At 41.6% G+C, this 27,437-nt stretch overlaps 1 protein-coding gene across 3 annotated transcripts; it reads left to right on the plus strand.

Annotated features, from left to right (window-relative positions):
• On the plus strand, positions 1-27,437 carry ACSM5 (acyl-CoA synthetase medium chain family member 5). Of its 3 annotated transcripts, none has more exons than XM_043914446.1 (14): positions 3-190; positions 2,837-3,052; positions 6,749-6,959; positions 9,880-10,087; positions 12,857-13,000; positions 14,477-14,630; positions 16,821-16,900; positions 18,282-18,405; positions 19,259-19,339; positions 19,478-19,579; positions 23,264-23,391; positions 23,476-23,575; positions 25,933-26,052; positions 26,458-27,437. In XM_043914446.1, exons 1-14 carry the CDS (start codon positions 113-115, stop codon positions 26,572-26,574), a joined length of 1,863 nt encoding a protein of 620 aa, XP_043770381.1. In that variant the 5' UTR covers positions 3-112; the 3' UTR covers positions 26,575-27,437. The 3 variants fall into 3 exon arrangements, with proteins under 3 accessions (XP_043770383.1, XP_043770381.1, XP_043770382.1); XM_043914447.1 differs by lacking the exon at positions 3-190 and adding an exon at positions 241-390; XM_043914448.1 differs by lacking the exons at positions 14,477-14,630; positions 16,821-16,900 and having other exon boundaries at positions 1-190.

Raw genomic sequence — 27,437 nt, forward strand, 5'->3', positions numbered from 1 at the left:
TGTGTCCTCTGCTGGCTTCAGGCTCTGCCCTCTCTTGGCTGCATTTGGGGCCCAGGTTCCCACGGGAGGCTGAGTTAGCAGATTGCCTTTGCCAGCGTTCCTGGGAGCCTGAATGTTTACAGGCACAAAGGCCTGCATTCCACTGAAGCAAAACCTGGAAGTCTTTGCATTTCCTGGGTTCAAGAACAAGGTACAGTGAAGAGAAATGCTCGGCAGGAGGTGTCAGCTGCCCCAAGCCTTTACTGATTAAGCCTAAAGGGGGTAGGGCCGGGAATGGGACTTTGTACACTTAGGAAGGAAGCCTGAGATTCTAACGATCTGCTGTCAAGGGACCCCAGGAATAGAGGAGAGAAAGGCAGAGGAAAGGGTTTTGGGCAGAGCTCTGGAGAGGTAAGGAGTAAGGGAGGGAGGTGAAGGAAAGGGAGTCCTGAAGCTGCAGCCACCACCCCCAGCCCAGCCCACAGAGGGGCTGGTGGCCACACAGGGGCTGAGGTCTAGCTTTCTGGGAGGTGAGACCTGGAAGTCACTTTTTCTCTCCAAGCCTTGCTTTCTTTATCTGTAAAATAGAGAACATAACACATTACACAGTTATGAAGATTTAAGGAAGTAACATTTATAAAGCCCTTTTCAAATGCTTGAGATGAGAGCTGTTATTGCTTTTCTTGTTATCCTGGCATGTTATTATTGTTGTCTTAGTCGTTCTGGCTGCTATACAAAAATACCACATACTAGGTGGTTTAAACAAGTTTGTCATAGTTCCAGAGGCTGGAAAGTGCAAGATCAAGGCACCATGGGCAGATTGGTGTCTGGTGAGGGCCTGTTTCCTGGTTCATAGTTCTAGCCTCAACAAGCAGAAGGAAGGTGGGAGTTCTCTGGGGTCTCTTTTATAAGGGTTCCACCCTCATGACTTTATCACCAATCAGCAGCCTCACCTCCTCACACCATTACATTGGAGGTTAGGAATAAATTACATATGGATTGGGGGAGAGCACAAACATTTAGTCTATGGCAGTTATTATTACTGCATTCTATTATTATTATTACTAAGAGGAACTTGGCAGAAAGGAAATGAATCTGGGGATATAGTCCTGTGGCCACTGCTTCACTTCTTAAACTTTAATGTGCTCAGCTGGCCTGGGGTTCATGTTGAAATGCAGATTCTAATTCCACAGGTCTTGGGTGAGGTCTAAGGTTCTGCATTTGTAACCTGTTCCCAAGTAATGCTGATGTTGCTGGTCCATAGACCACACTCTGAATATCCAGATACTAAAACTATTCTGGTCCAATACAGTAGAGACTAGCCACGTGTAGCTTTTGGAGCATTTGAATGTGGCTGGTCGAAACCGAAGTGTGCCTGTAAATGGAAAATGCACATTGGACTTCAAAGACTTAAGAACAACAAAATATAAAATATCTCTCTAATAATGCCTTCTGATATTGATTACATGTTTGAGATTATAGGATACAGCTAGTGTCAACTGAAAAATTAGTCACAACTTGAAAGTAGAGAATTATTTTATTTGGTGGGGATGTTAAGGACTCCCAGCCCAGGAGGCAGCATCTCAGGAGCCCTGAGAAAATTGCTTTGAGGAGGCAGAAAAGGGAGTCAGGCGATATACAAGTTTGGAACAAAGAGGGCAGGCAGTATGAACATCAAAGATTATTAAGTATGGAAAACCAGATATTAAGGAATTTAGCTTCAATCTGTAGGAGGATGCTAGCCTCTGGGCTCACTGAATTCATTCCTTTCATATGTCCCTCTGGAGAAGGAAATGACAACCCACTCCAGTAATCTTGCCTGAAGAATTCCATGGACAGAGGGACCTGGCAGGTTACAGTTCATACAGAGTCAGGCATGACTGAGCAACACTCACTCACTCATATGCCCCTCAGCTATCTGGGGCCAAACCCTGTTTCTTGATTGTTTACATCCTTAATTCTTTGTTCACCACAAGGCATGCAGAAGTAGTGGATGGTTGCTTCTTGCATTTCCCACCCCTTCCCCAGCTCTTCAGCAATCACCATAGGGGGCATCGCATCAGATGGATAGCAGGCGTTGCATTCCCTTTGGGGAGCCTGCATTCACATTTGGAGGCCCAAAATCACTGATGGCTGTGGCATTTCTTGCCCACTGATATGGCAGGAAGTATTCCATTTCACAAGGGCTTCCCTTGTGGCTCAGGCGGTAAAGAATCCACCTGCAATGCGAAAGACCTGGGTTCAATCCCTGGGTTGGGAAGATCCTTTGGAAAAGGGAATGAACGGCTACCCACTCCAGTATTCTGGCCTGGAGAATTCCATGAACTGTATAATCCATGGGGTCACAAAGAGTCAGACACAACTGAGCGACTCACTTCACTTCATTCCATTCCATTCCACAATAGTTAAATAAAATGTATTCACCTGTTTCTTTTTAATTTTTTTGAATGAAACTACCAGAGAATTGTGCATTACAGGAGAAGGTGTGGTTCATATCACATATCTTTTGGAAGGTGCTGCCCTGGAGCTTTCTTCAGACTTGTCAGGGCAGTTCAGGATTTGCCAAAGGCTTTTTGAGGGATTCAGTTTGAAGGACTGAGCCTTGGGAGGTGGGCTGTGAGTTCCTGCCCTCCACAGAGATCCAACAGGCCGTGAAAGGTGGAAGAAATGAACCCCAGGCCCAGGGAGGAGAAATGATCAAAATCACACCATGGAACTCAGATTAAAGCCCAAGACTCTGCTCTACAAGCTGATATGTGCTGTGGTCACCCTAGGGCTGACCACAGGTTTCTCTCCAACCTCAGTCTCCCTAAGGCCCCAAATTCGTGATGACATTCTCTCTTTTCTTTGATGACAGGCAGGAGGCAACATGAGGCTATGGCTAAGAGAACTGGTCCTCCATGCACTGAGAAACGCTCGGGGTATCTGTGGGTCTCATGGGCAGCCACCGCCTCTTCCTGTCCCGGAGAAGATTGTGGCCACATGGGAAGCCATCAGCCTGGGCAGGCAGCCAGTGCCTGAGTATTTCAACTTTGCCCATGATGTGCTGGACGTGTGGAGTCAGCTGGAAAAGGTGAAGCTCACAGTGTCCTAGGGTCCAACTTGGGCATCAGATTCCTCCTTCGCAAAACCCCAGTGAGTCTCGAGGCTGTAAGACACGTGTACATCGTGGCTTGAGAGTTTTGCAAGTCTTAAAATTTAAACTGTGAGCATTTAAGCCTTAAAAAAGCTATTATGACTAAGTCTTGGAGCCTTAGACACCCCTACCTAATCCCTAGTATTCTCACATTCCTAAACCCAAATTACCCAGGGGGAGAGTTATGCCCCAATCAAATCAACGATTTTATTTTCTTTGAATCATTCTGAGCAAGTGAAGGAGAAAGTTTTGTACTACTACTAATCTGGTTTTAGTATCTTCCTCACATTGGCTCCATCCCTTTTTAAATACGGGGAGAGCTTGGCTCAGGCTCAAACTTTTCACAGATCACAGCAAATACATAGGATTGAGTTCAGATGATCTTGATTTCCTTGTATGTCTCAGTGCATTTGCTCCCTTCTTTATCTTCCCTTCCTTGTCTGTCTGTTGTGCCTCTCTTTGTACTGTATGTTAAAGATACCTTTTGTTTATAGTAGAAGAATATAAACTTTATCTCAAAGAAATTTATTTATGTTAATTTTAAGAAGAGCTTGTTTAAAGAAAAAAGATGAGCTAAGTAATATTGTAAGTAGACGTAGTAATAGTCTACTGTTAGTGGGTATGGTTAAATGTATGAGGTGGTACGAGAATGACTGAGATGTAAAAGTAAGTTTTGCTGTCAGTTGTGCTTTATCTGCTTGAAACATGACCTTGAGCAAATCGCTAGGCTCCTTGTATCGCAGTTACCTCATCTATAAAAATGGAGTCATACAGTATGCCAACTGGAGCTGTGAGAATTCAATGAGAGGTAAGAGACTGGGGACAGGGTGCTCCTTTACTATCTATAAAGTGTAAGATTTAAAAAAAAAAACAAAACCACATTAAGCTTATCCAGTGCTTCCCTGAAATGACCTTCCTGCCAGGCTCTGTAGTCCCCTGGATTTCATAAGCCCACAGGCTATGTGGGCCTGAAGTGGCCCCAGCTCCTTGCCTGTAGAGTGGGGATGACAGCAGCTCCCTCCTGCCTTGGAGAAGGCAATGGCACCCCACTCCAGTATTCTTGCTTGGAAAATCCCATGGACAGAGGAGCCTGGCAGGCTATAGTCCATGGGGTCACAAAGAGTCAGATGGGACTAAAGCGACTTAGCATGCATACACACAAGCTCATTCTTAGAAGACTTCTCCTCATGAAAAAAATCAAACAAAGAGGGTTAAGTCAGCAAAAATAATGGAATAAGAACTTTTTGAAATTTTATTCTCCGTCAAAGCAAAACAAAAAACTTAGTCATAATCAACTTTTCAGAACTCTAGAAACTAATTAAAGATTAGAGTAATCCAGGGAACGTATACTAAAGACACTCTGGTTAACATCTGGGTGTACCTCAATGAAAATGCCCCAGAGATATTATCTCATTATGCAAAAATTACATATCCTTCATGACTATTTTGAAAATGTTAAAACACATCTGATGAAATTTAACTTTCAGCAGCCAGGAACTAACAGAAAATAATTATGTGTTATGTTATGCATACTTTTAAAAGCTTACCTGAAGTCTCTTCTATAAAGGAATAGTATGAATAAGTTGATCTGTATGTTTTAAAAACTGAATTGTTATTAAGGCAGAAATTATGAAGTTGCAAAAAAATGACAATATATACCAAATTGATTTACATACTCAATGTAAGCTTTATCAAAATTCCAGTAGACTTCTTTGCAAAAATATACAATCTTGTCCAAACAGTCATGCAGAAATGCAAGGGACCCATAATAACCAAAACAATCTTGAAAAAGAAGCACAACCTGGTGGACACACACTTTCTTATTTCAATGCCTACTACAAAGTTACAGTAATCAAGACTGTGTGGGAAAAAAAGAAGAAGACAATTTGGTGCTGGCATAAGGATAGGCACAGATGAATGGGATAAACCTAAGAATCAGAAATATACCCATAAATCTATGGGTATATTTTACCTTTCAACAAAGGTGCCAAGAAAATTAAATGAGGAAAGAATTGCCCTTCCAATTAATGGTGCTGGCATAACTGGATATTCACATGCAAAAAAAGAATGTGATCCCAACCTCACACCACATACAAGAATTAACTCAAAAATGGATCAAAGACCTAAATAAAGGAGAAAACAACTATAAAATTCTTAGAAGAAAATATAGGTGCATATCCTGGATTAGGTAATGGTTTCTAAAGTATAAGCAATGAAAGAAAGTAGATAAATTGAATTTCATGAAAATTTCTAGCATTTGTAGGTCAAAATGAAAAGACAACCCACAAAATCACATATCTGAGATATATAATTTATGTATATATGTGTGTGTGTGTGCATATACATATATATATATATATATATATATATATATATATAGCACATATCTGCAATGTATGAAGAACCCAATTAAAATATTGGCTAAGTATTCAAATAGGCATTTCTCTAAAGAATATAAACAAATTGCCAACAGACACATGGCAAAATGCTCAACATCTTTATTCATTAGGGGAATGCAATCCCAACCACAAAGAGGTACAATTTCATACAGAGTGACATGGCTAAAAGCAAAAACAGACAAACAAAAAAGTGTTGGGCAAGAAGAAATAAACAGAAAAAATAGGGAAAGAAAACCAAAGTGTTTGCTAAGAAGTGTTAACAAAGATATAGAGAAATTAGAAACCTCATACATTACTGGTGGAAACGTAAAATGGTACAGATGCTGTGGAAAACAGTTTGGCAATTCCTCATAGAGTTATCATATGACCTAGCACTACTCTCATAGGTGTGTATCCCAGAGAAGAGAAAGCACATGTTCATACAAAAACTTATGCATAAATGTTCATAACAACTTTATGGAAGTGGAAGCAACCCTAATGTCCATCAGCTGATGAATGGATAAACAAAATATGGTCTATCCATGCAGTAGAATACTATTCGGCCATTAAAAGGAACGTAACAGCAGTACATGCTACAACATGGATAAACCTTGAAAACATGCTAAGTGAAAGAAACCAGACACAAAAGACCACATATTGCATAATTTCATTCATGTCAAATAACCAGAATAGACAAATCCATACAGAAAATAGTTTAGTGGTTGTCAGGGGCTGGATAAGGAAAGAATAAAGTGTGACTACTAATGTGTAAAACATTTTTTTAGGATAATGAAAATTTTCTGGAGTTAGATAGTAGTGATGGTTACATAACTTTGTGAATATACCAAAAACCCTTGAATTGTGTGCTTCAAAATGGTAAATTTTATGGTAGGAGAATTGCATCTCAATTTTTAAAAAAAGGGAGGACACAGAATAGTGTGAATCTTAGGCTATCTTTTGCGTTAAAAAGATGGGATGGAAAAAAAGAATATACTTATGTTTGCCTAAAGATGCACTGGAAGGATTTGCAGGAAACTAATAATATTGGTTGCTCATTGAGACAGGTGAAGTGGGGAGCAGGATAGGCACAGTGTGGAAGAAGCCTTCTCAATGCATGTTTTTTCATATCATTTTGATTTTTTAACCCTGTGACTTTAATAACTATTGTAAAAAAAAGTTAAAAAAAAAGAAGAGCAAGCAAACAAAAATCCTCACCCATGTCTTCCATTTCTTTTTTGCCTATACAATTCTCTAGGCTGGCCACCGGCCCCCAATCCCTGCCTTCTGGTGGGTTGATGGTACAGGAGCAGAGGTCAAGTGGAGCTTTGAAGAGCTGGGGGAGCAGTCCAGGAAGGCGGCTAATGTGCTGGAGCGTGCCTGTGGCCTGCAGCCTGGAGACAGAATGATGCTGGTGCTCCCACGGCTCCCGGAGTGGTGGCTGGTCAGCGTGGCTTGTATGCGGACAGGTCAGTGAGCCGGGTTGAGACTCCCAGGTGGGGCTGACACAACCTGCCCGAGTTTGGGCAGCATCCACAAGGTCTGGGAGATGGAGCAAGTTGAACCTCCTGTGGAGTTTTGTTTACTTTCCAATCACAGCATGATTGTGTGCAGGGGCCAGAGAGCACTGTAATTGATCAAAGCAGGTCAGTATGTGTTTCGTCAAACATTTCCACTTTCGTCTCAGGTTCAAAGGATTTGTTAACAAAGTAAACCACTCGTTTTATGCAAGTAGAGAATACAGATATTAGAGAATTATTAGAGAGAATTAGGTATTAGGTATTAATTAAAATTAGAGAATTAAGTATTAGAGAATTATCTAGCTTACTTTCAACATACCAACATTAAAAGAAAAGAGAAATAGAAAAAGCAGAGACTACATCACCAAATTGGGTTTTGACCAACATCCAGACTTAAACAGCACGGGGAAGCCCCATGTCACAGCACATTTGGAGTCCCGATTGGGAAAGGGTCCCAGGCAGTGTCGACTCCATGGGTGAGACTTCAAAGATTGCAGTTCAGTGTTCTGTTTATAATCCCGGGACTACAAAAACTGATCTCATCATCAATCTGTGACCAAATCGCAAGCCTGGTTTCATGTTAATGCTGTTTGTTTTGTCTTGTAAAACTTAGAATGTTGCTAAGCCTGGGGCTTGGTTGGCCAGGCCCCCTCTAGGGGCTCAACAATCTCAAGATTTCTCCCTCATCTTATCTTTGGTGCTGCAAGTCTTGCATTCACAACAGGCAGTCACTCCCAGTCAGGGCTGTGTCCCTGAAGGTTAGAGGCAAGGTCAGAGGACTGCTCAGCTTTGTCTCTGAAGCCTAAACAAGACTATTCGTTTAATTTCCCTAACAATGTGAGGCAGCAGGGAGTGCTGAGGACTGGTGAGCTAGAGCTCACATGCCTCACCCATCAAGGGATGACTGCTGTCTTGAGCATATTGATCTTCAGACGGTTCCTTCCTCGAAGGATGGGAGGCCAAAGGATACAGCCCTCGGTGCCCCAAGAGCCTCTGCTGGCTCTGTCCTATGCACATGTTGAAAGGGCTGGAGTTTTTAGGCAGATTTTTCAAAAGCAAGACATCGACTTTTGGTGGAAGGCTAGTTTCTCCATCGCCTAGGAACTTTCTACCACTTAGAATGTCGTCCACTCCCTTCCAGTCATATCTGTAGAACAATCTACCTGAAATCTGTTGTCACAAATGTTTGCAAATCAGTACAAACTCATATCAGAAAATTAACCTTTCTGTATGATCAAGCTTAATCCAACCATTTTGTGAATAGGTTGTTCTCCCCAAAATTTTGTTTTTACCTATTTTTGGACAACAAATAAAAGTGAGCACCATTACAGTGTATCCAGCTCTGAAGAAAAGAAACAGGCACACAGGTTTGGGGACTTCTCCATATTCTGCCATGAACATAAAATCCATTTAAATGAGGACTGAGGTAAGGGAGCTCCTGAGGATCTGCTCTGCTCCAAGCACTGTGTTAGGCACCTTGCATGATCAAAACTTCTCTTTGCAGTATTATTATCATTTGTCTCCAGTTTCCCCAATTATACACATACCCTATTTCTTTGCTGTCCAAGTAGCTCAAGACCATGTTCTCCATCGCCACATCAAGTCTAGCATCCTGTTCATTCCCAAGGCGACACAACCTGAATGACCTCACATTCTCACATCCCCATGTTCTCCTGATAAGCACTTGTCACTTTTCTTCCGGTCTATGGTGTTCACCTCATTTCTCTTGCTGACAGCTCTGGCTGTCCACCATCTCTGGGCCACCAAAGCTCTGGATAGAACAGACTTGCATTAGAAACAGCTAACACAGAGAGGTGGAGTGAAGAACCAAACTGCTCAGCTCCCAAAGTGTTCATGCTGGGCTTTAAATCCTGTAAAGTTTGGGAGATGGAGAGAAGGGAAATGAGGGTTTTGCTTGGACTCCACCCTATTTGGGATTGGCCCTTTCCTCTGTCTTCTGTCCTCATTCACTGGGTGGCCGATTGTTTTAGGATCTCTTTCTCCTCCTCTGTGAAATGAGAATGTTGGACTCAGTGGAGTGTGGAGTTGTTTACAGCCTGCATTTTGAGATGTTCAAGTGGTTTTTCAAGTGTCTGATTAAAATTTTCCCCTGCTTTCTGCCTCCTTATCACTTCCCCTTAAGAGTAGATGAACTCAACTACTAGAGTGGTTTTTTCTGAAGTAATATGGGGCCATGGAGCCCCCACTGCTATACCCTTGCCCCTGCCCCTAGTGACCCACACCCAATGCTAAGATTCACTATAGCCTTTTGTTTGAAAGGCCTGAAAAAGCATTGAATTAGGTAATCTCTGCGTGTGTGCTTGCTAAGTTGCTTCAGTCTGTCCAACTCTTTGAGACCCTATAGACTGTAGCCTGCCAGGCTCCTCTTTCCATGGGATTCTCCAGGCAAGTATAATGGAGTGGATTGCCATTTCTTTCTCCAGGTAATTTCTAGGACAATGTAATACAGTGTTCAAGATCATGGAGTCTTAAGGTTACCACTGCCTGGGTTCACAGTCACAGCTCTACAACATTTTAGCTGTATGATCCTGGGATAGTTAATTTATTTAAGGCAGAAAGGTCTAGGTCTTAGTGTTTTGAATCTGCCAAATGGGTTTAATGATAACGTCTACTTTCCAGGGTTGTAAGAATTAAATGAAATAATGCATGTAAAGTTCTTAGCATGTGTAAATATTCTGTAAATATTCTCTGAATTTCAATATTTTATCATTAATAGTGCCTTTTCCAGTTCAGGCATTTTAAGTATCTCTGGCCCTTTCCTGCTTCTATCTGGGAATATCTGGCCTGGACCTGTTCACAGGGGTCTTCCCTGTCACCCAGGCAACATCCCCTCTCTGTGTGGTATCAGGGGCCATCATGATTCCCGGCATCTCTCAGCTGACAGAAAAAGACCTCAAATTTCGGCTGCAGGCATCCAGAGCCAAGTCCATTATCACCAGTGACTCCTTGGCTCCACGGGTGGATGCCATTAGCTCCGACTGCCCTTCCCTTCAGACCAAGCTGCTTGTGTCAGACAGCTATCGGCCAGGCTGGATGAACTTCAGGGAACTCCTCCGGTAAGTTGGAACTCTCCAGAGGCGAGCTTAAAAATGAGGCCAAGGCATTTCCCCCTGCGTAAAAAGAATGGATTTCTCATTGCACATGGAGAGAGTGAATCAGAAAGGCGAATCACTTTGGAAGCCAGACAGACCTGAGACCTAATCCTCCTGGGGACTACCTGAAGTTCCTTCAGTGGTATTCATTTAGTCAGTACTAGAATTGTTCTTAGATTTTTTTGTGCATTTGTCTCTATGATGTGGTAATAAATACAGATTATCAGATGGAGTAAATGAGATGATTTACATGATGCACTTAGTACATTATAGTGCTTAATGTATTCTGAACTGTGGTGTTGGAGAAGACTCTTGAGAGTCCCGTGGACTGCAGGGAGATCCAACCAGTCCAACCTAAAGGAAATCAGTTCTGAATATTCATTGGAAGGAATATGAATATTCATTCATGTTGAAGCTGAAACTCCAATACTTTGGCCACCTGATGCAAAGAACTGACTCATTAGAAAAGACCCTGATGCTGGGAAAGATCGACGGCAGGAGGAGAAGGGGACGACAGAGGATGAGATGGTTGGATGGCATCACCGACTCAGTGGACCTGAGTTTGAGTAAACTCCAGGAGTTGGTGATGGACAGGGAGGCCTGGCGTGCTGCAGTCCATGGGGTCGCAAAGAGTCAGACACAACTGAGCAGCTGAACTGAACTGCATGTATTCCAGGTGTTGTGCTGAGTTAGCATTCACCTGCATTCAATCTTGCAACAAAAATTTAGCTAACATCTGTTTTGTGACAAGCATGGTATTTGATACTCAGACAATAATGAATCAGCATTGTCTTATTTAATCCTTGAAAAACCCTATAAAGTGCACTTTACCCTAATTTTCCAGATGATGAAACTGAGACCTGGAAAGATAAAGTGATGTGTTTGAGATGATGTTAAGTAATGACGTCAAGGTTGGGACTGAACCAAAGCCATTTGCCTTTCAGTAAGGACTCGTAGAAATCAAACTGGGCATTTGAGATTTTGTCTTGACTGGAGGCCAGAACTAAAATGGGTCCCTCACACGGGCCTGCACTGTTAAGTCACAAATGCTTGTCTTCATAGATCAGGGGCATCAGATTCACCTGCTATTTTACTTTCTTTTTTTTTTTTTTTGACTAATCTCAGCATTTGTCTCTTGTCCCTAGCTTAAAAGAAAACTTTGTGTCACTTGCATTTAATTGTATTATAATTTTTAGGACTATAAGACTCACAAGCACAGGTTATAAATAATGTGTCCTGTATTTTACAAAATATTATATTTCCAACATATGGCCTTGTCTGTACTTTCCTTATATTCCAGTATAATTATAAGCAGCTGAAACTTGAACAGAAAATAATCAATATATGTAAGAAATACAGTTAAATACAAAGATATATTTAAAAGTTTGAGGACATGGTAAATGCTTTTTTGAATGTCCTTTCCTACAATAGAATATAAACTTTCTACCATAAAATTATGGAAATTATTTATTTATTTATTTATTTATTTGAGTGTGTGCTTAGTCACTTCCATTGTGTCTGACTCTTTGTGACCCTATGGACTGTAGCCCACCAGGCTCTTCTGTCCATGGGATTCTCCAGGCAAGAATACTGGAGGGAGTTGCCGTGCCCTCTTCCAGGGGATCTTCCTGACCCGGGAATTGAACTCTCATCTCTCATGTCTCCTGCATTGGCAGGCAGGTTCTTTACCACTAGCACCACCTGGGAAGCCCCATTTTATTTCTTGATTTTGGGGTGAGGTTTGAAATACAGATTTTAAGTTCCCACATCTGACCTACTTGCTGCTGCTGCTAAGTCGCTTCAGTTGTGTCCGACTCTGTTGCGACCCCATAGACGGCAGCCCACCAGGCTCCCCCGTCCCTAGGATTCTCCAGGCAAGAACACTGGAGTGGGTTGACATTTCCTTCTCCAATGCAGGAAAGTGAAAAGTGAAAGTGAAATCGCTCAGTCGTGTCCGACTCTTAGCGACCCCATGGACTGCAGCCCACCAGGCTCCTCTGTCCATGGGATTTTCCAGGCAAGAGCACTGGAGTGGGGTGCCATTGCCTTCTCCGCTGACCTACTTAACCAGGCATATATGAACAAGGGCCCAAATCCTTATATTCAGTGATCTGCCCACGTGATTTTGATGAGTGTCAGGCTGGTCTGAATCAGCAGGCTCTCAATTTTGGCTGTCATTAGAATTACATAAGGAACTTAGGGAAAAAAAAAAAAAAAAACAGCGCCCAGGCCCACCAACAAAGATTCTGATTCCATTTTCTTCAGCTTGGAGCCCACGGAATGGTATTTATTTCAAAAAACCTATCAGGTGATCCTAAGATGCAGCCAGGATTGAGAAATAGTGAGTTAGAACATTCTCCAGATCACAAAACTTTTAGGAATTACCCACATCTCAAAAATCCAAATTTAGGGAACACTTAAGAAAACAACTCTGAATTACCAGGAACTGAGGTAGAACTCATAAATGCTGGTTCCACCAGAAGGTCTCATGCCTTGATAAAAGCACAGGTTTTTTTGAGTGAGTCATTTAATTATTCTGAGCCTCAGTTTCCTTATGTGCAAATGGTTATAACCCCATGAGGTGATTGTAGGGGTCAGAGATAACAAGCTGGAGCTTCCAGCAGGTACCTTACACATGGTATTTATCATATGTAGCCTGTCTTGTTGTTATAGATATTACTGTGACTGTTGGCACTCCTAGCAGTACCCCTGTAATATTTTTATATTTTACAGGGAGGCATCCACGGAACACAACTGCACAAGGACCAGGAGTCAAGACCCAGTGGCTGTCTACTTCACAAGCGGGACGACTGGGGCCCCCAAGATGGTTGAGCACACCCAGGCCAGCTACGGACTGGGCTTTGTGGCGAGTGGGAGGTACCAGGGGTTGGCTTGTCTGGTGGGTCCAAGAAGAGAAAAGTAGGTAGGTGAGCTGGAGGAGTGTGGGTGAGGGGGAAAGTGGCAGGAGTCAAAGTTAGGAGCTAACAAGGGGGCAAATCAGGTAAAATCAGAAGGCTTTAGGCTTTGCTTTGAGTGAGGTGAGAAGCAACTGGAGGTGTTTCGGTTTTTTTTTTTTTTTAAGTGTGGTAAACTACATGTGCCGTTAAATCTACCATTTTAAACATTTTAAGTATACAGTTCAGTGTCATTAAGTAAATTCACATTTTTGTGCAATCATCCCCACCATTCAACTGCAAAACTTTTTCATCTTGCAAATCTGAAACCCTGTGCTCATTGTACAAAATCTCCCTAATGCCTCCTACCCCCCAGCTCTGAAACAACCATTCTACTTTCTGTCTTAATGAATTTGACTACTCTGGGAACCTCATAAAAGTAGAAAAATACAATATTTTTCCTTTTGTGTCTTACTTATTTTACTAAGCATAATGCCTTCAAGGTTCATTCATGTTGTAGCCTATGTAAGAATCTCCTCCTTTTTTTGAAAGAAATCTCCTTCTTATTCTTTGAACTGAATAATGTTCCATTGTGTCTATACTAATACTGCTTATTCATTGCTTATCCACTGATGGACACTTGGACTGCTCCCACCTTTTACCTGTTGTCCATTGTGCTGCTATGAACATGGGTGGACAAATATCTGTTCAATTCTTCTGGATATATGATCAGAAGTAGAATTGCTGGAGAACATGGTGATCCTATGTAATTTTTTGAGGAACACTGGAGTATTCTGAGCAGAGGAGTGACAAGATATGATTTGCTTTTTTTTTTTAAAGGATAACTCAGAATATTGGGTTAAGAATAAACTATAGGAGGCAAAGGTGAAGCAGAGGGCCACTTAAGAGGCCAGTGCATTGAGAGGCAAAGGTAAAGTCTTGCCTGGGGGAATAGCAGAGGAAGGAGCTAGAGGAAGTGTGATCCTGAAAGTATTTTGAATGCAGACCTAATAAGATTTGATGAGAGGTGAGAGACAAACCTCAAGGATGATGCCAAGTTTATGCTTATACTTACTAAACTATAAGCCCCTCCAAGCAAGACTAATCATTCATTTCTCTATCCCTAATGGTAAGGGCAAGATAAATACTGAACAAATATTGACTGAATAAATAAAGTGCCCTTCCATATTATACTGAGATTACTTGTTCCCTTAAGTATCACTCTAGACTTTGAAGTCTTTGGAAGCAGCACATTTGTCTTTTTGATTCTGGCCTAGGAGATAAGAATATAGAAGATGCTCAATAAATGCTTTGGAGGCAGTTTGGCTCTATGGTTCTTATACATATATGACAAGTGTAAGTGAGTGAGTAAGGCTCCAAAGAGGAGAACAGACTGATGTAATTCTTTTTAAAGGTAGAAATATTGCTGAGGGTTCTCATTTTCTCCCATTTCTGGCAGGAGGTGGGTGGCCTTGACCAAATCAGACATCTTCTGGAACACAACCGACACTGGCTGGGTGAAGGCAGCCTGGACTCTCTTCTCTGCCTGGCCTAATGGATCTTGCATTTTTGTGCACGAGTTGCCCCGGGTTGATGCCAAATTTATCCTAAATGTAAGAGATAAAAACACCTCTTCTGTGTTGGGCATAAATTAGATGAGTGGGATATAGGTTTTGAGTTTGCAGGATAAAAAGCATGAATCAGTGACTATAAAGTTTCTTTGATGTTGATATTAACCCAAAAGTCTCCCAGGACCTTCCATAATCTGGTTCATGCCCTCCTGGTTGTCTTGAGTTATTGCCCATCCTCTAACTATATTCCTAGACATAAGACCACTTAATATCTCCAAACCTTTGCAGGTTCTATTTGTTTTTTTGTGGGGTGCCTTTTCTGGTACTACTTTCTTCCTCGTGCTCTTGTCAAAACCAGAGTTATTTCTCAACACCTTGGGGGAAAATTATAACCTCCTCCTCAACATTGTGTGCTGCTGTCCATGGTGCAAAGCATGGATAATTCACCCAACCCTGGGCTCTCCAGCCCATCCTTCCAGGATTTTCTCATAATCCATGTCCCCAGTGAAGATATAGGGCATCTTTCTTCTGCCCTCCACATCCTAACCACAGTTTTTTAAAATATCAGAGGAACCATCTGCCCATGTTCTTTGCATTGAGGCAAGCTGTATAACATGGTGGCTAATAGAATAGGCTGGGCCATTAGTCAAACCCGGCCTTTGATCCTACATCTGCCATTTGCTCACTGTTTTCTTGGGAGAGTCGTGTAATCTCCTTGAGCCTCATGTTTCTCATTGGCAGGGAAGAAAGGGATAATAAGGTTCTAGAGAGCTGTTATGAGAATTAAATAATATTAGACATATGGCCTGGCACATAGTAGGTTCTTAACACATATTAATTATTTTATCATCATTATCAAACTCACCATCATTATTACTCGTCCAGGGCTTGATAGACCAACGTGTGCCTTCTCCCTCCACCTCCCCCAACTCTGAAGTAGTGTGTTAGTCATCTACTGCCATGTAGTAAATCACTCCAAAATATATTAATTAAAAAGGGGTTTCCCTGGTGGCTCAGTGGTAAAGAATCCACCTTCCAATGCAGGAGACACAGGTTCAATCCCTGAGTTGGGAAGATCACCTGGAGAAGGAAATGGTAACCCACTCCAGTATTCTTGCCTCAAAAGAGTCAGACATGACTTAGTAACCAAAACAACATAGAAATTTAAAGCATAATTATTTATTATCTCACAGTTTCTGATGATCAGGAATCTGGGATCAGCTTCCAGGTGGATCTGGATCTGGGTTTCTCAAAGGGTTGCCGTCAAGATGTCAGAAAGCTATGCTCATGTCGATAGTGGCATTATTCATAATTGTCAAAAGGTGGAAGCAATCCAAGTTCTATCAACCCAGATAAAATGTGACACATACTTGCAATGGATTATTATTCTGCCTTTAAAAAGAAGGAAATTCTGCTACATACTACCTCATCTTGAAAACATTATGTTAAGTGAAACAATATATAGGACAGAAGAACAGATAATATATAAATACCTAGGGTAATCAAATTCATGGAAACAAAGTAGATGGTCAGAGGATGGGGGGAGGGGAAATAAGGAGTTATCATGTAACAGATGGAGAGTTTTAGTTTGGGAAGATTACAAAAGGTTCTAGAGGTGAATGGTGGTGATGATTGCAAAAGAGCATGAATTTACTTAATACTGCTGGACTGTACTTAAAAATAGTTAAAATGGTAACTTTTCTCTTATGTTTATCACAATAATAAGAAAAAAGATGTCAGCCAGGGCCGCAGCTATCTTGAGATTTGAGACTGGGATTGGAGATTATGTTTTAAACTGCACTTATGTAGGTTTTAGAAAATTTCAATTCCTCACTGGTTCTTAGCCAGAAGCTTCAGTTGCTCACTACATGAACTTGTCCATTGGACGACTGGAGTATATTCACAACACAGCAGCTTGTTTTTCCCAGAGTGAGTGAGCCAAGAGACAGAGAGCCAGCGACAGTGCCCAAGGGGAAGCTGTAGTCCAAACGCCACATCTGTGTTATGCTATTCGTCACATAGACCAAATTTGGTACACTGTGGGAGGGGACCGAGTTTGAATACTGGTAGGTGGAAATCATTCCAGGCCACCTTGGAGGCTGGGTACCACATGGCATTTTCAACTTTTCTCCTCTGGTAATGGGAATATAAAGACCTGATTCACCCACTCCCCCTCCGTGAAATCCCACCCTCGTAACTCTAAGAAGCTCTCCACACTTTGTTTTTGTTTAGGCTCTGTCCAGGTTCCCGATCACCACCTTCTGTTGTGTCCCCACCATGTTCCGTCTACTTGTGCAGGAGGATCTAACCAGGTATGGCTCATCCTCTTGGTGCTTTGGTGCTTTTAGATACCCAAGTATCTAAATATATAGCACAGGAATCCCTTATAACACGTGTCCCCTCTTATTCCAATTTTTTTTCTCTCAGTGTCTCTCTTTCTCTCTCTCACACACACATGTATACACATACTCACAAGCATATATACCCATATCCTTTGTAGACACCTCTTAGGAATGAACTTCTGGCCCCCAAGAATTTGCAACCAAATGGAACTGAACTGAGCAGAACTTAGCAGTCTGAAATTTCCGTGCTTACACCCATATACCCATAGGCCATTCCCTCAGCAATGAGATTAGAAAAATTGATGGATAATTGCTAATCACCTGTGGAATAGGTTTGTGGCCAGAGCCTTAGGTCTGCTGGGACTAACAAATCCACCACAATGGAAGCTCCATCCCTAGTCCCATACTAACTCCCGCCAGCCATTCTCAAGTGAATGCCACTGGACACCCAACAGAAGGTAACAAGATACTGCAGATGGCTCCCATCTTGGGTGAATCCAAAGCAACATCTTCTGGTAGGGCGAGTTTCACTGCTGGGGTGGGTAGAGAGAGGCCCATGCCCATTGGTAACCTACTGACCCTCATCTCTGTCTCCCTTGTCTATTCTCTCCCAAATAAAGGGAGTTGCCCCAACCACCCTCATCTTCCCTAATCCCATATATCTGTTCATAAAGTGCCTAAGAGAGTGAGTTCTTCCATGATTCTCAAGGTTAATTCTCCTATGATGTAAGAATTCTTCATAACCATTGATCTATTGTGAATATTTACACAGCATGATTTGATCAAAAGCAGACTTAGAATGATTTGTTCAAGCAGAAAGTGATTGAAAGATACTTGGTAATATTAGGTAATAGCCAAACCAATTTAATCCAAAGGGGAAAATGATCACAAATTTATTTACAGTCTCTTATCTTTCACATTTTGAATAATTTGTTGAATACTTTTGCAACATATTTAATATCTGTCAGAATTTGGGGGTTTCTAAAGGGCTACTTTTCTATCTTCTTAGTTGTTAATTGATTTCTCTTTTTCACAGGTGGTTGTCCTAACCAACTTATTATCAATCAGTTTGTTTGCAACTAAATCATTTTGACCAATTCATGTGGAATTCACCAGTGTTATGCCAAAGCCTACTGTATGAGGTTCTGATTTTATTTCAAACTCAGATAAGATTTTTTAAAAAATTCTCTGTCCATGCCTGCAAGGTCAGGGCACTTGGGGCAGATTTATAATCTTTATTAGTATGGGAGCCTATGCTTTAGTGCCTCGAGGTATCTGCCAACAGTGCTAGAGTATTGGATTGGGCATGGGGATTCTAACATATGTGGCCTTGTTTTTTTGGCTGAGAAAGGTACCAGTTTCAGAGCTTGAGACACTGTGTGACCGGAGGGGAGGCTCTGACTCCTGATGTGAGGGAAAAGTGGAAGAGCCAGACGGGCCTGGAGCTGCACGAAGGCTATGGCCAGTCTGAAACCGTGAGTACTGCCAGGCCAGTCCCTGCCAAGGCCACCTCCATCTGGGCCCTCAGACAGTCTGTAGGGATAGCTGGTCTGCAGAGCCTCCTGCGTTTCTGGCTGTCGTCTCTGTGACACCTTCAGGGACTGCCCTGTCCACAAGGAGGAGAAGTGAAGTTGCTTAGTCATGTCCGATTCTTTGCGACCCCACAGACTGTAGCCCACCAGGCTCCTCCGTCCATGGGATTTTCCAGGCAAGAGTACTGGAGTGGGTTGCCATTTCCTGCTCCAGGGGATCTTCCCCACCCAGGGATCGAACCCAGCTCTCCCGCATTGCAGGCAGACGCTTTACCATCTGAGCCACCAGGGAAATCCATTCCCCGTTCACAAGGAGAAGCTAGTGACAAAACACTAGCTTTTGTTAGAAACACAATCAGCCTTTCTTCTCCTTTGTTTTAAAGGTAATTTAATTTCACAATGACACCATAGCCAGCAAACCAACGCTTGTGGCTGAGGTGTTTGTCTCCACCAGGACGGCCCAGTCTGTCTCTGGTCAGAGCCCAATCTTAAACAGCATTCTCTGCAGCCACCTGGGCACAGACTTGGTCATCAATTGAGTCTTTTAGCTTCGTGATAGCTTAAGTTCTTTATGTGTGAGTGTCCGATTGAATGTTCCATAAGTGTTTGTTCTCTGTGGAAAGAACTGAAGGAAGAAAGGAAGGAAAGGGAGGGAAGGAAGAAAGGAAAGATGAAAGGAAGGGGAGAGGAAGAAGAAAGAAGGAGACAGAGTTTGAAGTCAGAGTGAAAGGAAAGGCATGGGCCAGGAAGGAGACTGAGATAAGCCGCCTCCTTATTGGTTCTGGTTTCTCTTCAGGTTCTAATCTGTGCCAATCCAAAAGGGATGAAAATCAAGTCAGGATCCATGGGGAAAGCATCCCCACCATATGATGTACAGGTAGGCAGCCTCCCCCAACTGTTGATAAGACTTGAAGAAGAGAGCAAACACACATATCTGGATTAGCAATAGCAGACAGCCGGCAGGCTGGCCTGGCTGTACAGACATCAAGACACCATCCTGTGATCTCTCTGCCAGGTTGTAGATGAGGAGGGGAACATCTTACCTCCCGGAGAAGAAGGGAATGTTGCTATCCGTGTCAGACCCACCAGGCCCTTCTGTTTCTTCACGTGCTATTTGGTAAGTAACAGGGAATGGCCATTTTCATAGCAATTGCACTGTGCCAAGCATGGTGCTCTATGCTTTATGAGTATTTATTTGTTTAACTTTTGCAATAACTGCATGAGTTGGCACTAACATTGATAAGATGTTATTACCAATAAGGAGGCTGCTATAGAAAGATGAAGTGACTTATCCAATATTGATCACTTAGTATTAATATGTACAGGACATGGGATTTAAATGTGGTGTGTCCAAGGGCACATTCCATCATTTTAATGATGAGATAAGGGCAACTCAATCATTTTAATAATGATAAAATCAAGGTTCAGAGAAGGGAAGGGACTTATCAAAGGTCAAATTAAAATTTCTTAGAAGAGCCAAGTTTTCAGGGTTCTTTGCCTTGAATCTTGTGTGGGTAAGGGTTTGCTGTCAGGGCTTGTGTCCTGGGTTTCCAGTCCAAGTTTCTGTGATAATCCAGTAATTAATTCTCCCTTATACCCACCTTGGGTGGTGTTTATGACAGATTCTGTTTTCTCCAAACTCTTCTCTACAAAACTCTGCTGACCTGGTTCTCAATCCTGGATGCTCATTAGTAGCAGCTTGGAAGCTTCACACATTACTGATACTCAAGTTTCAAGTCAGTGAGAGGCAACTTTCTGAGAATGGGCATCAGCTCCCCAGGTGATCCATATGTGTGGCCCAACTTTATAGGAACTCCATCTGCTGTGTATACAGCCATCAGTCAGCAGCAATATTGGAAGAAGCAGATGAAAAACAGTCCATTTGTTTTTGAAATGCTGCACATGTATTTTGTGACTTTTCTGTGATTACAAGCAGAAAATCTTTCATGACATTCCATTTAAAGTCATAGAAAGCTACCTACAAAACAACAACAATAATAAGATAGTAATTCCATCAAGCAGAGATGATGTGAAAATTTAAATGCATTTCCTTCTAATCACTTTTGTAAACAAAAGTAAATCCTTGACTTTCCTGAAGAATTTATTCCTGTATTCACTGAGTACCTACTTCATGCCACTAAGTATACAGTACTGGACAGGAAAGATAAGACCCTTGTCCTCATAGGGCTTCCATACAGGACCTTTGTGAGTCTGTGATCATGCTATTGAGAGTCAATGTAACATTTTTTCCTAACAAGAACATTTCCTTTCTTCAACTTTTTCATTTCATCCTAGCACTAGCTGTTAGTTTTGTTTCTGGGTGATTTTTAGCAAAGAAAATTCTTAAAGCATTTAATCTCTTCATGAGAATCATGGAACATTGAAAATTAATAGACATTGTCAGGCCAGAGTTGCTCTGTGAATGCTGAGTTGTCAGTAGGACTGACCAGGTAAGCTCATCCCCCTACATTAATGTGTACATTCCAAATAGCTGAGATTGTCCTTGTCAATTAAACTCACGTGCCTACGTCAATTTTATGCCCAGTGTAAGAAATTTATTTATCTTCCTATGGAAACAAACTGTCAAATGCCAGATGTTCATTAGAATGTTGTTTATAACAGACAAAAAATTGTGGACATACTATCTGAATTTCTAACAGTGGGAAATTAGTTACATAAATGATATTACAGCACTGCATATTTAAAAAAAGGAGAAGAAGAGAGAGAAAGATAGAAAAAGAAGAAAAAGGAAAGGGAAAGAACTAAAAAGAAAATTAATCCAATTTCTAATAACATGAAATTGTTTAAATAAATAATATTGCAGTCACACAGGGGAATATTATGCAACTATCTTATATTTCATTAGACTTTTTATTATTCTGAGGAGATGTTCATGATATATTGTTAACTAAAGTAAAATTGGATTTTAGAAACACATAGAACAGAATATTTTGCATTCACACAAATGTGTATATGCATAGAATCACAGATAAGCCATGAAAAGGTCCCATATACAAGATTAAATTTTTAGCCTTAGTTATCTGAATAGTGAGACTGATCTTTGGTCATCCTTCATCTTTATTTTGTATTTATTCGATAAGAAATATATGATTATATAATACAGAAATGATACATTTTTTTTAAATGAAAGGCTCCTCAAGTATAGTTTCACATATAATGGGCAACATACCATACCACAGCTTTGTACTAGGTACTTATTAACATCATGTCATGAGTCTTTTTTGTGGCACTCAGTATTTTGGGAAAAATTCATTTTTTATGACTACTTAGAGGTCCTCCACTCTGGGAGTAATATGATAATTAAGCTTTGTATAGGACATTCCCTCCTGAGGGCCTTGGTCTGCTGGCAGCACATTGAGGACATCCCCGTGCCCAGCCTGACAACAAGCATCATTACCCTGAGAAAGTTAGAGACGCATTCACAAAAACATTATCATAAGTCTCAGTATCTAATAGAACAAGTTTCTCCTTCTTACTTAACTTCTTTAGAAATGTTTTACCTACTTACTCTTATTTCTCTTCTCTTTCATAGTCAGTTTAGAATCAACTTGTCAGGTTCTCTGGAAACTGTTAGCATTTTAGTTGAAGTTGCATTGTTCATAGATCAATGTGTGGATAATTAACATATTTATGATATTAAGTGTATCTTTCCAGTTATGCATATCTTCTTTGATGTTCTAGAGAGTTTTATATTTTCTGTATATGCTTCTTACAGATTTTGTGTTAGATTTACTTTTAGGTATTGATAGCTTAGCCTTTTCTTTATTTTTCAGAATGCATTTTTAAAATTAAAGTATAATTTACATACAGTGAAATGGCCCTGTGTTACATGTACAGATCAATAACCTTTGACATGTGTATTCACCTGTGTAACCACCATGGCAATTAAGATATAGAACATTTTTTATTTCCCCCAAAAGTTCTGTTGTGCCCTTTGGCAGTCAACTCCCAGACTCCAGGCAATTGCTAAATTGCTTGTCATCATTGAAGAATAATTTTCCCCTTTATTAAAAAAAAAGAACTTTATATAAATAGAATCAAAGTAGTAACTTGTGTGTGTCTGCTTTCTTTTTTTCAGCACACATTTTTGAGATTCATCTGTATGTGCCGATAACTTGTTCTTTTTTCCTGTTGAGTGGTAGCTTTTACTTTAAAGCTTTGAGAATCAGAATTTGATGTTTTATTTCTTTCCTGTACCCTTGCTTTTGCCAACCATCCCCTTTCTATTTTCAGTGATTGCTGAGCACAAAGAGTATCAGTGTGCTCTTTTATCCTGAAAAAACAGCTCAAACCGGGGCTTTGAAACAACCTAGGGGAGTGGGATGGGGAGGGAGGTGGGAGGGAGACTCAAGAGGGAGGGGACATACGTATACCTATGGCTGATTCATGTCAATGTTTGATAGAAGTTAACACAATTCTGTAAAGCAGTTATCCTTCAATTAAAAAATAAATTAATTAAAAAAAAAAAAGACAGAGCTAACAGCCCTGTGCCCACCTCCCTGCCCACAAGTATGCTGCCTAGACACGTCTAAGCATGGTAGTGAGTGTCTGTCCCTGGCAGCTTCCTTTTAGTTAAAAAAGGGAAAACCCACAGATTCACAGCTTCCTTTTAGTTAAAAAAGGGAAAACCCACAGATTCACAGCTTCCTGTCCAGTGGGGACTTCTGGCCACTGGATTTCCTGTTGAGGGGTCCTCAGACATCTGCAAGGGACTGCTCAGGCCATATGTACTGGGTGACTGTGTTCAGATGGCCCTTAATGGGCTCACTGTGTCTTTCAGGACAACCCTGAGAAGACAGCAGCATCAGAACGAGGGGACTTTTACATCACGGGGGACCGAGCCTACATGGACAAGGATGGCTACTTTTGGTTCATGGGAAGAAATGATGACGTGATCAATTCCTCAAGGTCAAGTTGTCTACACTTTCCTTCTTCCTTGAAGTTTCATAGGAGAGAGGAGGACCCTTGAAAGAGTTTGTTTTTCTCTTCCAGCTACCGGATCGGGCCTGTTGAGGTGGAGAGTGCACTCGCTGAGCACCCAGCTGTCCTGGAGTCTGCTGTGGTCAGCAGCCCAGACCCCATCAGAGGGGAGGTAACTAGTCCAACCAAGAGCATTACCTCCTGGTTCTGTACTTACTAGCACCCAGCAGAGTAACCTGGAAGGCCCAGGTTCACCCATATCTCACTCCATCCAGGTACCGCAAAGCCTGAAAAGCCACCATCAGGCAAACACACATGTCTTTTGGTTAAGCATTGCCTTCATGTCTTTAAGGATACAAATACTCTCCAGAGGGACACCATGGGAAGATATAAGCACTTTGGTGTCAAATGGACATGGAACTGGATCCAAAAGGGGCTATTAGATGGAGATGTTGGTGGCAGGTGCAGACTTTGTCATTCATCCTGTCCAATAAAAGGTCTTTTCCATCTGCAGATGAGAGTATAGTGAGCACACCAAACATGGTCACTGTTGGCTGTGACCTGGTAGGGATAGCCAACATGAGGGATGACATAATAAATACCCCAAGTGATCTTGAAATGTCAGATGTGCTCAGTCACTCAGTCATGTCCGACTCTTTGCAGCCCCATAGACTGTAGCCTGTCAGATTCCTCTGCCCATGGAATCTTCCAGGCAAGAATACTGGAGTGGGGCAGCCTTTCCTACTTTAAGAGATCTTCCCAACCCAGGGACCAAACCTGCATCTCTTGTGTCTCCTGCATTGGCAAGCAGATTCTTTACCACGAGTACCATCTGGGAAGTCCATGATGTATCAGAAAGATGAGCCAATTTCAATAAGCTGGCCTTTCTCAGGAAATATGTAAATACCTTCCAATGGGTCGCAGAAGAAGGGACAGTATGAGAGAAATAAACTCATAGGCAGACCTATGAACTTTTCAGTGGCTGTAAATCCAACATAATCCTGATGTATAATGTAGTTACTTTATGAAAGTTAGTACAAGAACAAGCTACATCCTCAGAAGCCTCAGGAGAGAGGAGTGACTTGCAAAGTCTGGACCCTGGACTGCTCACAGCTGCATCTTCTGGGAGCTTTGTTTAAAATACAGATTTCTAGACTTAAAGTGAGACTTGTTGAATCAAAGTGATTGGGGATGCAGCCTTAAGGAATCTTCATTTTTGACCAGAAGCCCCTAGCCAAGTGATTCTGATACCCACTAAAATTTGAGACCACTAATATACAGTGAAGGCGATGAGAGTTCCATCTTTGAGGTACAGAAATTGTGCCTGGAAAAGTATGCCTAGTCCTGCATGCCCCAGATTAACTGGGGCTGTGACAAATGCCTGTGTGTTCAAAGTTAAGTCAAGTATAGTGCTCAGAATAGAACCTGGCACATAGAAACTGTTTGATAAATGCTGGATAGTTTTAACAGTAAGAGAAGGCCCTTCCTAAAAGCCAGATCTATCTGCACCTAAAATGGTATGAGATGCCCACCACTGGCATATATGTAAAGACAATGAACCACTGCTTCGGGTATTGTTGGCAGAGTTGTATGCTGGCCTTTTGAACTCTTCCATGAACTCTTCCATGGTTTCCATCAGAAACCATGTTCTGTTGTGCCTGAGTTTTGGACTGTTTCTTATCCTTAGCAAGAGGCAACCTGCAAGAAAGATACAGGCAGAGAGAGCTAAGGTGCAGAATGTCCAGGATGTTTCAGGATGCCTGAAACAGCTGTGCAGAAAAATGCTTGCTGATTGCAAATACTCATACAGGCAGTCTCAGAAAGACCCACCACCCCTTGAAAATGGTATAAATTGCGCCCCCTCCCCCAGTCCTGCCTCTCCAACCCTATTCCTAGCTGCCTTCGTAGATAGGAAAACCTGTAAGTAATGAGCCCTAAAAGACTTCCCTGGTGGCTCAGATGGTAAAAAAAAAAAAAAAAATCTACCTGCAATGCAAGAGACCTGGGTTCGATCCCTGAGTTGGAAAGATTCCTTGAAAAGGGAATGACTATCCACTCCAGTATCCTTGCCTGGAAAATCCCATGGACAGAGGAGCCTGGTGGACTACAGTCCATGGAGTCACAAAGAGTCAGCCACAACTGAGTAACTAAGCAGACTCAAGCACGCTAGGAGCCCGAAGGAGGCTGTGAATGTCCTCTCTCCAAAGTATTGGCATCTTAAGAGAAGCATGTTGGTTTCTAACAGTGTCATTTCATGTATGGGGAAGAGTTTGGTAAATAGGATCCTAAATCACTCCATAAAAGCCATAATTCCCAATAATTACTCCCAATGATTGATCCTAAAAAGGCAGACAACAGAAAAAAATTGGTGTCCAATTTGCTGGCCGAGTCCAAGGCACTGGTAAAAGTTTCATGTTGAGCTGGTAAATGTAAGCACTTATTCACAAGGCTTGGTTAAAGAGAAAAGAGTTGTTATATGGGGACTGATTCTTTGTTTTTTCCTTTGTTTGGTTTTGGTTCTCTCAACAGGTGGTAAAGGCATTTATAGTTCTTTCTCCAGCCTATTCCTCGCATGACCCAGAGAAACTAACCCAAGAACTCCAGGAGCATGTGAAAAGGGTGACTGCACCATACAAGTACCCCAGGAAGGTAAACATCTGGAAGTCCTAGGACTTGAAAAGCTGGGAAATCAAGTGGGTATGTGCTCCCTGCACTCCTACTCAGGGCCAGGCACTAGGAGTGTGAAGACTGTGTAACTCTGGCTGCTGCTTCATCCATGTCTCCCTGTTTCTTCACTGGGCCTTCCTTAGAGTACACTGTGTGCCCACCCTAAGAATTGGCATAAACAGGATTCAGTGGGTGGTACTGAAATGCTTCTGGAAAGTGCATGTATTTCAGGCCAGCTGTTTTTATTGTTGCCATTTGGGGAAAACCAGGAATCATGGATGCTTTCCAATGACATGTCAGAGGGTAATGATTCTTTCAGGACAGAAGTCTTGCTGTGAAATGATCATTGTAAAGAGTTTTCTTGTTTTTTGTTTTTATGGTCCCTAGATGGCCTTTGTTTCAGAACTTCCAAAGACGGTTTCTGGAAAGATTCAAAGGAGTAAATTGAGAAATCAAGAGTGGGGAAATGAGAAGCAACCCCAGAAAGGTCCCATAAGTCTCTGAAACTTCTAAGAGGAACTGGTGGGATCACTGGTTATTCCCCACTTGGAGCATCATCCTTTCAACCCTACTGAAATCGAAGGCTTGCCGTCTCCAAATGGGCATCTTTAGAATCACTGGATGACCCTGGAAGAAAACAGAGAACATCATTAACCACCAGTTCAGAGCCACTGACAGTCTAGCAACTGTTCGGTGGCTTGACTTCCTCATCTGTCTGGAGGTATCCTCAGTAGCTGCCCATGGGTCTTACTTCTTAATAAGCTTTTAGCTAGCCCTCCAAAGGACAGGTCACCAGAGTGTTGGGGGCACTTGTGATCTTACTGCCAGGGGCAGTATAACCACTTGACCCTTTTGATAAAGCTATTTGGTAATCATATCCAGGGCCAAAAAAAAATTAGTCATACTCTTTAGTTCAGAAACTCCACCTTTGGAAATCACTACAAAACAAAATATTCGAGAGATAGTTACTATAGAATTGTTTAAAACAGTGACAAATTGGGGGGGGGGGGGGGGAAATTAACGCCTAAGTAATAGTTCAATGATTATCTAAATTGTGGTAGATTAACTCAATAACATGTTTTGTAGCTGGCCATTAAAAATGTGTGTTGGGAAAAATGGGCTAAATTCATTTTGTCTGAATAAAAATAATATATGTATAGTGGGGAACCACAACTATTTATATGACAAAGGAAAATCTACAGAAGAAAAAAGACCGGAGGGAGATACACTAAATGTTAATAGCAATTTTCTTGAGTATTGAAAATAATGGGTGATAGATTTTTTCCTTTCCCCACATTTCTCTATTTTCCAAGTTTTTCAGTGAGTATATTTAACTCTTTTAATGAAAAAAAATTATTTTAGAGAAA

This window comes from Cervus elaphus, chromosome 10 (assembly GCF_910594005.1).
Source record: "Cervus elaphus chromosome 10, mCerEla1.1, whole genome shotgun sequence".
Taxonomy (NCBI): Eukaryota; Metazoa; Chordata; class Mammalia; order Artiodactyla; family Cervidae; genus Cervus; species Cervus elaphus.